Raw genomic sequence first — 13009 nt, forward strand, 5'->3', positions numbered from 1 at the left:
TTTTTATCTTCCACAGCAGTTCGATTATACGAGACGCTTGGATCGATGCATTTGACATTTCAGTGCTGTCGTGTTTACTGAATATTGTTTCCACAGTCACCTAGATAACAAAACAGCATTTAGAAATCGACACATTTCAAGTATCCCTAAACATCCGTATGCAATATAATAAAAATAAAAACATATTCATATCGCAATTAGTTCGTCTGGAAACTACATATATCTTCAATGAGGACGAACACTTTTTAGCCGCATCCGATACAAGTTTTCTCACCGTTCGATAAAAATACTGACAGCGAAATCAGAATGGAAAACACGTGTTTTGAGCTGAACAGCTGTTGAAGTATAAGGCGTTGTTCAGTTGATTACCACGTGCTGTGCTAATTCACCACTGCTGAACACAAGTTCAGGAGTGATCATTATTGAGTCATGGGAAGATTATGTTTTGCTTTAGGTGCTGCATCTCACCATCTCTAGGATGGCGCAGATAGGAAGGTATGCGGCTGGCAATCGACAGGTCTCGAGTTCTAATCCGGATTTAGGTAATTTTATAGGTAATTCTTATTTCATAATAGGTGTTCTCAACATGAGAGCAAATAATTGCTCTTGTGAGAGTTATATATTTTTGCATTTTATTTATGTTCAGTCATTTTTGCCACAGCTGAATAACAACTTTCTTGTATATTCGTAAAACGCTTTGAACAACAAAAAATTAAGTTGGTGTACAACATGATGCTTTATAACTTCTCCAAATTTGTGTGAACAAAACCCGAACATAGGTTGTACGTGAAAATAATTCAAATGTTATTCAACATTATGCTGAATTAATTCGTCATAATGGTGCCTGTTAAATGCGTGATTGTTAGTTGGGTAAGCTTCAACTGTTAATGCAATCAGAGACTACTCAGACTTAGACGTGGGCGATCCTATATATGAAGGGTTATCCAAAACGCTCTGGAGAATTCCCAAAGCGCATGCTAATAAATCTAATAAGCCTAAGATGCCATTAACAGGAGGAAAATGGCAAGATAATATAACAATATATGGTTTATGTAATGTAAAACAATACAACATAACAAAAGAGAACCATTCCAAAACCATTTGATTAAATGTATAACCAGTAGTGAAATTACCATTAAAAACAATTTATTTACGGTACATTTTATTGTTTGAAACCATTCATGTACCATACAATGTACGGTATATTTAAACCCACGTATCAGTATTTTGAACAATTCATTAACAATAAAATGTATAGTTTTGCAAAAAAATATATATGGAGAAAAATATTTTTTTATATTGTTACGATACTTAACAACCTGTATAATATATTGTAAAAATCTTATTTACAATTCACGGTATGGTGTCTACATTACATCTTATTGTTTTTGTATTTTTTATTTTTACAGTGGTGTCTATTGTAAAAAATATGGTTCTAAATAGTACTGTTACAATACAACGTTCGGTTTTTCTACCGTATTTTTTATTCGGGTAGCTAGCTTGATGTTAATAACAACAAGTTTCAAAATAAATATTTTTTCAGCACGAGTCTTACATTTATCCAACGAAGCTTGTTTACTGCTATATATGATATGATAGTAAGCATATAAAATGCAGGTATAAAACTGAAATACGGTTTATTTGTATGCTTATTGGTTGCCATAACAACATTGAAAATCATTTAAACTGACAACAACTTTCGTGATGAAGTGTACCATGCCAATCCTGAGGAATAGTGTTATTGAAATTTATATGGGATTTCGGATTATCAAAAACAAAACATCGCATATGGTAACACATTTTACTTATGTACAAAAATCACATAAAATTAGCTATTTGTAACCGCCTTCTATACTGTATGGATTAAAAAAGAATTATGGATTAAAATACCTCTAAAATGGACGGAATCGGATTGACTTAGTTTGCACTGAAATGCACAATAATAGCGAACCGCGTGCGTTGCTTCACTTTGTTTCACATGGTGTTGGCACTTGTTACTCGATCACTCGTTCTTGACCACTCAAGCTCTCTCATTTGCTCTCAGCCCTTTCAAACCTCCCACGCACTATATCTCAGTCGAATCAGTCCAGAAAGGTTATCGTCGTCAGTGAATGTCACTTTTGTGGGTTCCCTCCGAGGCCGCCGCCGTCGGAAATGCTTACGGTGCTCGTGGTCGTCGTGAGAGTCGGCGTGATCGACCCTGACGATGGCCTTCGTTTGCTGAAGTACACGATCGGCATGATGATCGCCAGCAGCAAACCGGACCCGATCATCACCCACTGGATGATGTCCAGCAGCGTCAGGACCTTCATCAGACTGTCGTCGATCAGTTTGACCATGTCCTCGTTCAGAGCGATTCCTTCCTCGATCCACAGGACCGGGAAGAGCGTAGTCTGCAGCCGATCCGTAAGCCGAATGGAATCGATCCTCCGCAGGAACATGTTGAACTGTACTCGTTTGCCTCCGTTCAGGGGAGTTCCGGTAAGCTGAAACGATGAAAAGGTTATAGTTCATGGAAACTATCTGACGATCATGCGATCAAGCGGTAATTCATGCTACCGGTTCCACATCGACGAAGATCTGATGCTTCTCTGGATCGGGATGAAGCCCATCAATCAGACTGGTGTACTCTTGCGCCGCACCCATCATGTGCGGATGCGTTAGAACGACGGGAGCATCTGTAAGTGGACAATGAAAGGGGGAGGGTGTGGTTGAAAACTGATCAATAAAATTAGCGTTTTATTGGAATTGATTTACGACCCTTTTAGACAATCGTTAACAGTGATGGATGTAATTGGCTTACGAAATACGTGTAAAGTCGATGGTGAAGGACGACGATCTCTGCTTCATTTGACAAACTTTCAAATGTGAAGGATAATTTCTCTGAATGAGTTGTAGTTGGTTTTGTTCAAAAGGTTTATTCAATTAACCGTGTCTAAAGTTATCAAACAGTTGATCAAAACGTGAATACTTCATGGTGCTAGAGAGCGGCGCTCTGGTGGCAGTTGATAGGGTTGTGGTGCGATCACTTGAAGACCGCCACGCGGTGAGTCGGGCAGCGGTGGTTGGAATGGCAGGTTTTGGAGAACTTGATGGTCTTATAGTGTAGGCAGCAAAGGACGCCGGGGTAGTGTTTGGACGGCCAAAATGATTCAGATAGAAGTCGTATAGGCTGGTCGTCGACTTGGTTGATCCGTACTGGAATCGTGGGGTAGTTAATGGACGAGTTGTTGTCGTTGATGGCAGTGTTGATTTTGTGGTGGAGGATGTCCAGAAGTTATTGAATGTGAAAGCAGTTGTAGGTTTGCTTGTGGTTGTAGGGGGCCATGTATAAGTTGATCTCTTTGTCGTACTGGCTGATCTTGGAGTTGTAAGTTTAGTGGTTGTTGCTACCGTTGTTGTAGTTGATGGCACTGTAGTCGTTTCATCAAAGCATCCTTTTATATAATGATCGGATCTTCCTTGACAGTAAGGCCTGTACACAGCCCAAGCGGTGAACCCATCTCCAGAAAGTCTCGTGTGTTCTTCAAAAATTTTCTTCATACATTCCACGTCATCACTTAGGTCGTTATCTTCAAAGTCCGAACACGTTATTCCACAAACCCAACCCTTTCCAGGCGGTGAGCACCAGTAGATGTCGCTAATCTGGAACAATCCATGATCTTCACTTCCATCGGCATTCAATCTACCGATCGCTGAAACGTTGTAGTTGGACTCGCGATGAGCAATACATACCCAAGTAGCGATTTGTTCATATGGTAACCCATGCACATGGTATAATTCTCGAGCCAATTCACAACGTTCATAGATCTTTCCTACACCAACATTTTGCTTTCTATGGGGAACACGTACCGTAGTTGTAGGAATGATCGCATTCTCTCCTTCCTCAAAGCATCCTTTAATCATATTTTGTGCATTTCCCTTACAGTGTGGTTGATAGACGGCCCACGCATTGAAACCGTCGCCGGATATCCTTTGGTGTTCCTCATAAATGTGTTTCATACAAGCAAGATCGTCACTTATATCATCATCTTCCAAATCTGAACAAGGAAGTCCGCAAACCCAACCTTTGCCCGGTGGAGAACACCAATACTCGTCGCTAAGCTGAAACATCCCATGGTACTGAACGTCTCCTCCTCCAAAACCTACGGCAGAAGTATTGAAGTTCGACTGATATTGAGCGATACACGTCCACGTAGCAGAATCCTCTATCGACAGTTGATGCTTGTAATACAATTCTCTAGCAAGTTCACACCGATTGTACACCTTTCCGCGGCCAATTCCAACCTTTCTAGATGGAACACGAGTTGGAGCGGTGATTGCCGGCTTCGGTAATGCGGCTGTAAACGCATGATCGTCATCCGATCCGAAGCATCCCTTAGCATAACTATCGGATTTCCCTTGACAGTACGGCTTGTAGACCGACCAAGCATTGAAACCGTCTCCAGACAATCTCTGGTGTTCGTCAAAGATCTTTCGAATGCACTGCACATCATCCGCAATGTCATCATCCTTTAGATCGTCACAACTTACGCCACATGCCCAACCGTTGCCCGGAGGTGAGCACCAATAGATATCACTAATTTGGAATAGTCCATGATCACCACTGCCATCTGCATTCAAACGGCCCTCTGCTGAAGTGTTGAAGCTACTTTCGTGATACGCAATGCATACCCACGTGGCCACTTGATCCTTTGGGAATTTGAACTTGTGCAGAAGATCATTTGCCAGTTCACAGCGATCGTAGATTTTACCAACCGAAACGATCGAAGATTTGGTTTTCGATGGAGTTGGAGCCGTAATGCCAGGTCGTGGACGAACCGCAGTCGTTGGTTTTGTTGTATCGAAACAGTTGTGCGCGAAGCTCTCCTCTCTACCTTGGCAGTAGGGTTTGTACACGGACCAAGCGTTGAATCCGTTCCCGGAGATTCTTTGATGTTCGTCAAATATGGTTTTGATACATCGGATGTCGTCACTGATGTCACTGTTACGCATATCATCACAAGTTACGCCGCATGCTTTGCCTGGGGAACTCCCTGTAGAACACCAATAGATGTCACTGATTTGGAACAGGCCATGATCGCCACTTCCATCCGCATTCAACCGACCTTCAGCAGAGGTGTTGAAGCGACTTTCGTGATACGCTATGCAAACCCACGTCGGAATATGCTCCGGTTGCATCTGGTACTTATCACGCAATTCAGTGGCTAGTTCACATCGTTCGTATACTTTTCCAACTTCTACTTTTGGTTCGAGTTCCACTTTCTTAGCTTTTGCTCTCTTCTTTTTGTAATAAGCTTGAAATCTCATAATCTCGTCATTCAAACATTCTTTGAAAGGCACAAAACTTGCTGGATTACGACAATGTGTCTTGTAGATCGGCCAAGCAGTGAATCCATCCCCAGTTTCCCGGTTGTACGCGCTGTAGATTTTCCTCATGCAATCGATGTCATCTTCCACCTCATCGTCCTTCAAGTCGGCACAAGCAAGTCCGCATATGGATCCACTTTTCAGACATCCATACAGATCGCTTATTTGAAAGATTCCGTAGTACGCTGAACCACCAAATCGTTTGTACTTGAGATTGATAGCCGAGCTGTTGAACCGTGATCCATGCTCTGCGATACACAACCAATCACCAATCTCATCTTCCGGCACCTGTTTAAGCGCCAGCTCACGTGCTAACTCGCACCTCTTGAAGATTCTTGCACCGGCACGATCATTCGTCAGCAGGATAAAGACAGCCACGACGGTTATGACGATCGATCGCGTCATGGTGCTGCTGTTGATCGCGGCGACATGCACACGCCAATAAGGCGAGATGCGAATGATCTTCTTGCAACCAACCAACTGGAACGGCGCACGATCGCGAATCGAACTCTGGGGTGGAGTGGTTGCTAATGTTGAAGCCGAAACTCACGACGATCGTGGTCAATTTGCGCGATCGCGAATCTGAACGTCCGCTAGGCGATGCTGCTAACTGTCGACTGAAAGTTGCACCCCCGACGACAACAGCGTGGAGAGGATCAGGCATCAGGGTTCTGTTTGCAAACGAGCAACCGCGGCGAGCATCCTTCGTGCATGGTATCAGCTGAGAGGATCTCCCTCTCTGCTCTGCCTCTGGGGGGTTCGCAAAGTGAATGATCAAGTGGTTCTGGGCTGGGGCGCGGTACTTTCTCGTTTGTGATGGCAAAGTGTCTCCGCTCGCGAGGATTATACGAAATTAATGGACATGGTCGTAAATCATTCTTTCGGGTTTGTGGCAAGATCAGCCTACAAGTCTCGCATGCGAATCAGCATCCACTCCACTCAATTCGTCACAGTGATCAAAAAAAGAGCAGATAGCTTCGTTTTGTTTGTTTCTGAAATTTGCTAGCCATTTAAGCGACGAACCCGCCATCGTCACTTTGTTTCCATGGTGCGACGCTAATTCCACCACATGGCGGAGCAAGAATCACGATCGACCTTGAACCGGTTTGCTGGTAGATAAGTATAGTCGGGTGGAACATCAATAACCTATTTGTTTTTCATTTAATTGATTCCCACCGACCAACTCCACCTTTAAGTCCATGGTGGGAATGCGTGAGCAAGCGTGTGATCTTTTCTCGCTGTTAGTTGAGAGTGAGTTACATAGCTGAGTAAGGCGGTGATCATCGACATGGATCGGACATGCAGTTGCACCGAGGATATGCATTCGAGCCATAACGGCGCAATAGCTGTTAATAACAGAGCTGTGTGTAGGTAGGATTTTCCTACGGTTGAGATATTTTGATTGCTATCGGAAGTGCATTGCAACAGAGATCGGATGAAACGAACTAACGCGTGCCTTCATTGTAGAACATGCAATCTATTGATAGATTGCTAATTGAGTGATTGTGGGATGGACGTGCGTGGGAACATAGGTGATTCAGCGGGAAGAAGGGTGATTTTAGAAATGATAACTTCAACGGTCATTAAGGAACGGGTATTATAGATAAGTAGATTATTTAACATATTAAAATAGTTATTATCGCTTTGTCATATTACACAGTGTTGGAAAGTATGGCCGTGGAAAGATATAACGATAACAAACCCGTTAAATATCATAAGAGTCGTGTTTCAAGAAGATATTCAGTTAGAAATTATCACACTAGATGCTACTGAACTAAATTATATCACGGATATTTTGATTTACATACAAGGTCTCCTTCAGGGATTTACCCATAACATTCATAGTGAATCCTTTCGACATAGATTTCTCTTGGGATTCCTGCCAAGATTCATCTTCTAATTCCTTTCGACACAAGTCTTGGGTTTCTTTCAAGGATTCTTCTAGGATTTTCTCCCAATATTCCACTCAGAATTTATACTTGGATTCCATATCTTCTAGGGATTCCTCCAAGAATTTCTTCTAGCATTTTTCCAATGATTTTTTCTATTCGGATCAACGGATTTTTAGCCCTAGGCTAGTTCATCTCGGGACCCACACTTTACTTCCCGAATTACTTCAACAGTTACTCTAGGGGTTTCATCTTTCATCCATAATTCTCCCCGGAATTCCTTCCGGGATACACCCAGATTCTTACCGGAATTGCTTCAATAATTCGACACTGATTTTTCATTTGGGCCTAACTGACATTTTCGAGTTCTCTTCATCGATCCTCTCTTTGTGTTATCATAAAATGTGTATTGAGTTTTCCAAAGATTTTTTGGATGGAATTCGAAGAAGACAACTACATGTTGCTATAGAAACTAAAAGAATAATGATTTTGTTTGTTTTGATCAAGTTATTAGCGAAAGGGAGAGTCGACGAAGAGAAATCGATCAAGTCAGTTAGGCCCTTATGAAAAATCATTGTCGAATTTTTCTCTTTTTTAAGCGATTTCTCCCGGAATTTATTTTGAAAATTTTTAAGAGTTTCCATCAGAGATTCTTCCTGAGATTCTATCGGAAATTCCTCCCGGGAGTCTTCCATTGTTTCCTATAGGATTCCTTTAGGGATTCCTTCAGGGATATCTCTCGGGACTCCTTCCGGAGCTTCTCAAGGGGTTCTTCCCTGGATTTCTTCATTCTCCCGGCATCCATTTAGCGTTTTGTGCCTGGATTTCTTTAGAAAATTTTCACAAGTTTCTGTCAGAGATTCGGCTACGGATTCCTTCAGGGATTCTTTAGGATTACTATCGGGATTTCTTTCGGAATTTCCCTTGGGATTTCAGCCGAATTCCTCAAAAGATTCTTGCTTGCTTCTTTCGGGGATTTCTTCCGGATTACTTTCAGGATGCTTTCCAGGATTTCTTCCGAAATTTTTGTGGGATGCCACCCCAGATTTTTTTCCGAGATTCCTCCCAAAAAATTCTGAATTTCACCCTCGGGATACTTTTTTCATTTATTTACCCCGGGATTCTGCTAAGGGATCACTCCAGGGATTTCTCCCGGAATATTTTATGGCATTCCGCCCGACGTTTTTTTTTTTTGAATTTCTCCCAAAAATTCTCCCGGGACTCATCACCGGGATTCCTTCATTGATTTACCCCAAGATTCTCCCAAGGTTTCCCCCCCCCCCCCGGGATTTCTTCAATGATTCCTTCGGACATCTCATCCTTGGAGATTTTTTTAAGGATTCCTTTCGGGATTTTTCCAGTGATTCCTAGGTTTTTTTTCCCGGAATTTCTCTCGAGATTCCTTCTCGTGATTTCTTCAATGGTTGCGATGAAATAGAGCTTAAGAAAAAACAAATGTTAAGGACTTACATTGAAGTATGTTTTTGAAACTACTAGAACTGGTTTCTTATTTTATTGGGACTTAACTATTGATAACATGATAACAAACCCATTGAAGTGATTTTTAGTATTTCTTCAGGGATATCTCTCAGGACTCCTTTCGAAACTTCCCATGAGGTTCCCCCCGGGATTTCTTAATTTTCCCGTAATTCCTTTAGCGGTTTATGCGGAGATTTCTTTAAAACAAATCCGAGTTTTCATAGGAGATTTCTCCTGGAATTCCTTCAAGGATTCTTTGGAATTACTACCGGGATTTATTCCGTGATTTCTCTTAGGATTCCTTCAGAGATTTCAGACGGTTTCTCGAGAGATTTCTACTTGATTCTTTCAGGGATTCCTTCCAGGATTTGTCTCTGGACACCTTCAGAATTTTGCCAGGATTCCTCCTGGGATTTTTCCGGAATTTTTTGTGGGATTCCACCCGACTTTTTTTCCGGGATTCCTCCCAAAATTGCTCGTAGGGTTCATCCTCGGGATTCTTTCAACGATTTACACCGGCATTTTCCCAACGATTCCCCTCTGGATTTCTTCAATGATTCCATCAGGAATTTCTTCTAGCAACTCCTCCAGAATTCTTCTCGGCATTGGTTTAGAGATTTTTTTAAGGTTTCCTTCTGGGATTCGTTCAGAGATTCCTTCTGGAATTCTTTCGTACAAAGAATCTTTCAGGGATTCCTTGAGGGATTCCAGCTTGATTTTTTCAAGGATTTCTCTTAGGAATCCCCTCGGGATTCTCAGGGTTTTTTTTAAAGGAAATTCTTCTCGGAATTTCTCCCGGGATTCCTCCTTGTGATCCTCCCATAGATTTCTCTAGAGATTTCTTCAACTGTTGCGATGAAATAGAGTTAAAAAAATGTTGAGGACTCACGGTCGGGAATGTTTCTTGAACAACACCATTGACTTCCATTTTTTTTTAATATTATTTTTTTGGAGCTTGACTACTGATAACAATACTAAGGATTGAGGATTTCATTTGTGAGACATCTTGGAGGCTTAATGAAAAGATATTTCAAATGCTCAATGCTCAATGCTCTCAAACAGGCTGATTTTCTAAAAATCCATTTAAAGTGTTTTTTTAAATTTTGGTCATTAACTTTTATAATACAGTGCCTGAAGCTGAAGACAATCATTATTTTTAAACCACAAAAAAGTAATCGGGTCGCTAAAATGAGATCTATATCGTCCGCAAAACCGAGGAGCATGTGCGACCGTGTTATGATAGAGTCATTCCTCTGCACGACTGACCTCCTAATCGCTCCTTTGAGTGCAATGCTGAACAATAAATTTGAAAGAGCATCCCCTTGCTTCAATCCATCCAAGGTCACAAACGACGTAGATACTGCGTCCGCGATCCGAATACTTGATTTTGATCCATCCAGCGTTGCGCATACCAGCCTAATTAGTTTCGCCGGAAAACCATGTTCTGACATTATCTGCCAAAGCTCACTTCTTTTCACTGAATCGTACGATGCTTTGAAATCAATGAACAGATGGTGAGTCTGCAAGTTATATTCCAGAAATTTATCTAGGATCATCCGCAGGATTAACATTTGATCCGTCGTTGATCGGCCCTCACGAAAACCAGCCTGGTATTCGCCGAGGAAGGACTCCTCAAGAGGTCGCAGTCTGTTGAACAGGACACGCGACAGTATTTTATACGCCGAATTTAAAAGGGTAATCCCTCTGTAATTGGCACACTCCAGTCTGTGCCCTTTCTTGTAGATTGAGCGTATGAGGCCATCCAGCTGGTGGACAATTCTTCATCATCTTTCCTTTTATCGAAATAAAATAAAAATGTAAGTATCGGGTCAGCCAAATGGGAACCGTATTAGAGACTCCCCGACCCAACTGCATCAGGGTCGGCACGCCTACCCTTAATTTACCGCGGGACAGGGAAATTTTGCACTAGCTACTCAGGAAAACCTCAAGCACTTCACTATACAACTCTTACTTTATTTCTTTCTAACTCCTCTTTATTCTGAATATCACAAGGCTTTGGCTACTCCTTATCCTTCACGTCTTCCCAGAGTTTTGTGTCGTTTCTTGTTGTGAATGCATGTGGTTTGTCCTTTGTCGCGTACAGTTCATTCCTGTGTGGAATGGGCTTAAAACTTCTGCTCCCTAATGGGGTGGAGACGCGCGACAAGTTTTTTTTTATTTGACATGTTTTCGTATAGAAAACTGGTCGGTTAGGTGAACTAGTTTCTGAAGAAATCTGTGGCATCTCAAACGTTAATCCGGAAGCAGTTGGCGAAGCTGGAAATGACTGAAGGATTGTCGGTGAGGGACCATCTAAACATTTTCGACGAACTGATCCGGCAGTTGAAATCGGCTGGCGCAAAACTGGAAGAGGGTGACCTAGTGTCCAACTGTTCGTCACACTTTCAGAATCTTTTGATCCCTTGGTAACCGCATTGGAGAATGTGGAAGAGGACAAGCTGACCCTGGATGTAGTGCTTGAACGTCTTCTGGCAGAAGAGCTGAAGAAGAACGATCGGATGGCAGATGCTGGTGATGAAGTTCCTGCGGTTTTTGTCGGATCCAAGCAGAAACCCGGACAACTCAACTCAATCTGTAATAGGTGCATGATGCAGGGACATACGGCCAGAAACTGTAAGGCGAAGAAGTCATCCAATGAACCTGTGACCTTTTGTGGAGGAGAACCGGTTGTATTTCTGACTGACAGCATACCTCGTAACAACTGTGAACAGGTAATCAGTTTCAAGATGGATTCTGGAGCCACAGATCATCTTGTGAAATCGAAGGATTATTTTACAACGTTGGAAAAGCTGCAGCGGCCTGTGGAGATGAGCGATGCCAAAAATGACCAGTCCATCGTTGCTTGGCACAGAGGATCGATTGTAGGAGTCAACCGACATGGTGACATGTGCCAGATCTACGTGACAATCTGCTCTCCATGAAGAAAATGGCTGCAGCAGGTGTCGAAGCGAACTTCAAAAGATCGTCGGCGGAAATGAAACTACAAGGAAAAATTGTTGCGGTTTGTCCGTTGCAAGAAAATTTCTACGAACTGGAATTATCAATCAGGCAGCATCCTAGAAGTTTTCCACCTGGAAGAAAGCATAGAACCACCGCACTATGGGCCAGAAATCAAAATTTCGCGACAAAATTATAAAAAGTTGTTTTTTTCCGATATTATTCAATTTTTATATATGTATGATTGTTTGGGCTATGTTTGATTGTATACCGACTGATTTTTTTGATTTGTAACAAAATTGTATCGTTTTTTGTATGGAGAAACTTCTTATAAGCGAAAATTCTCGATATTGGTTAAATATTAAGAAAAATGTAACTTTTGGTGAAAAATGTGCCCAACAATTATAACGCTTACATTTCCCAACAGTAAATTTTGCATATTTGATGCACAAATAGCGATATCTTTAATTTTAAATTAAAATTTATTTTACAATATTTACTCAAATTTTACGGTTTATTTGCACAATTTATTCAAAAAGTAGTAGTATTCGACCGTATTCTACATGCAACTGGTCTAGGAAGCTAGTTGAGACTGCGGGAAACCAAGATAAAGCACAGAGATCAGACATCGAAGTCCAGTTGCAAAATTGTGTAAGGAATTTAACGACCATTTGAAATCGGCAACACAAGTGGTAACATCGTGGCGCTGCAATCGATTAGTTTCCCATACTAATTTAATTCACCACTTGAAATGTTTCAATTCACCATTGACTGTGGCAATATGGTGTTTGGCGGCGTTAGTGTTTTCATCGTGTATTGGTTTGCAACCTTACTCAAGTGAAGATTCAAATCCTTACACAACGTTCTGAATGAAATTTGTTCTAGCCTGGATGTCTGTTCTTTGTGGATAGAGTGATTTTAGAGCATGTGTTAATTTTACAAAACTATGGGTGCACTCTTTGCCCAGACGTCAAATATTTGACCACTTTTGACAGATGAATTTTGGCAGGTTGTTTGGCTCTGTTTGTCCCTATTCGTTTTTCGAGAGTGACAAATAATTTTGTTTTCCAGGTACACCTTGGTCAAAATTTAACTGTCAAAAGTGGTCAAATATTTGGCATTGGTCAAAGAGTGTCATACTAGCTTATGTTTTACGCTGTGCTTCAATAACCATCCACTCTAAGATCCAGTTTTGCCATTACCTACGACGCAATCTCTTTATGACATGCGAAACAATATATATAGCCACAAACTACCTACTATTATTCTGGAAGGTTTCGTTTCAGGTAAGACTGTGATTGTAGGCGTTTCAA

General features: G+C 41.6%; 3 protein-coding genes across 4 annotated transcripts in view; 1 reads left to right on the forward strand and 2 right to left on the reverse strand.

Annotated features, from left to right (window-relative positions):
• LOC134288741 (uncharacterized) overlaps positions 1 to 13009 on the forward strand; it is a 531602-nt gene that overhangs the window by 849 nt on the left and 517744 nt on the right. The window lies entirely within an intron of this gene.
• The window catches only part of LOC109404755 (sensory neuron membrane protein 2), a 94832-nt gene continuing 83610 nt past the window's right edge, over positions 1788 to 13009 (reverse strand). For both annotated transcript variants that reach the window (XM_062854533.1, XM_019677689.4), the window contains 2 exons: positions 2560 to 2678; positions 1788 to 2486 (listed from right to left, as the gene is read on the reverse strand). In XM_062854533.1, the coding sequence (XP_062710517.1) occupies positions 2115 to 2486; positions 2560 to 2678 (491 nt within the window). In that variant the 3' untranslated portion in view covers positions 1788 to 2114. The remainder of the gene's footprint in view (positions 2487 to 2559; positions 2679 to 13009) is intronic.
• Positions 2691 to 7036, reverse strand: LOC109621842 (uncharacterized). The gene has a single exon (XM_020076021.3). It carries the CDS (start codon positions 5773 to 5775, stop codon positions 2926 to 2928), a length of 2850 nt encoding a protein of 949 aa, XP_019931580.2. The 5' UTR covers positions 5776 to 7036; the 3' UTR covers positions 2691 to 2925.

This window comes from Aedes albopictus, chromosome 2 (assembly GCF_035046485.1).
Source record: "Aedes albopictus strain Foshan chromosome 2, AalbF5, whole genome shotgun sequence".
Classification (NCBI taxonomy): Eukaryota; Metazoa; Arthropoda; class Insecta; order Diptera; family Culicidae; genus Aedes; species Aedes albopictus.

Excerpts from the sequence above, each read along its gene's own strand:
- LOC109621842 (XM_020076021.3), bottom strand. The coding sequence starts at position 5,775 with ATGACGCGATCGATCGTCATAACCGTCGTGGCTGTCTTTATCCTGCTG.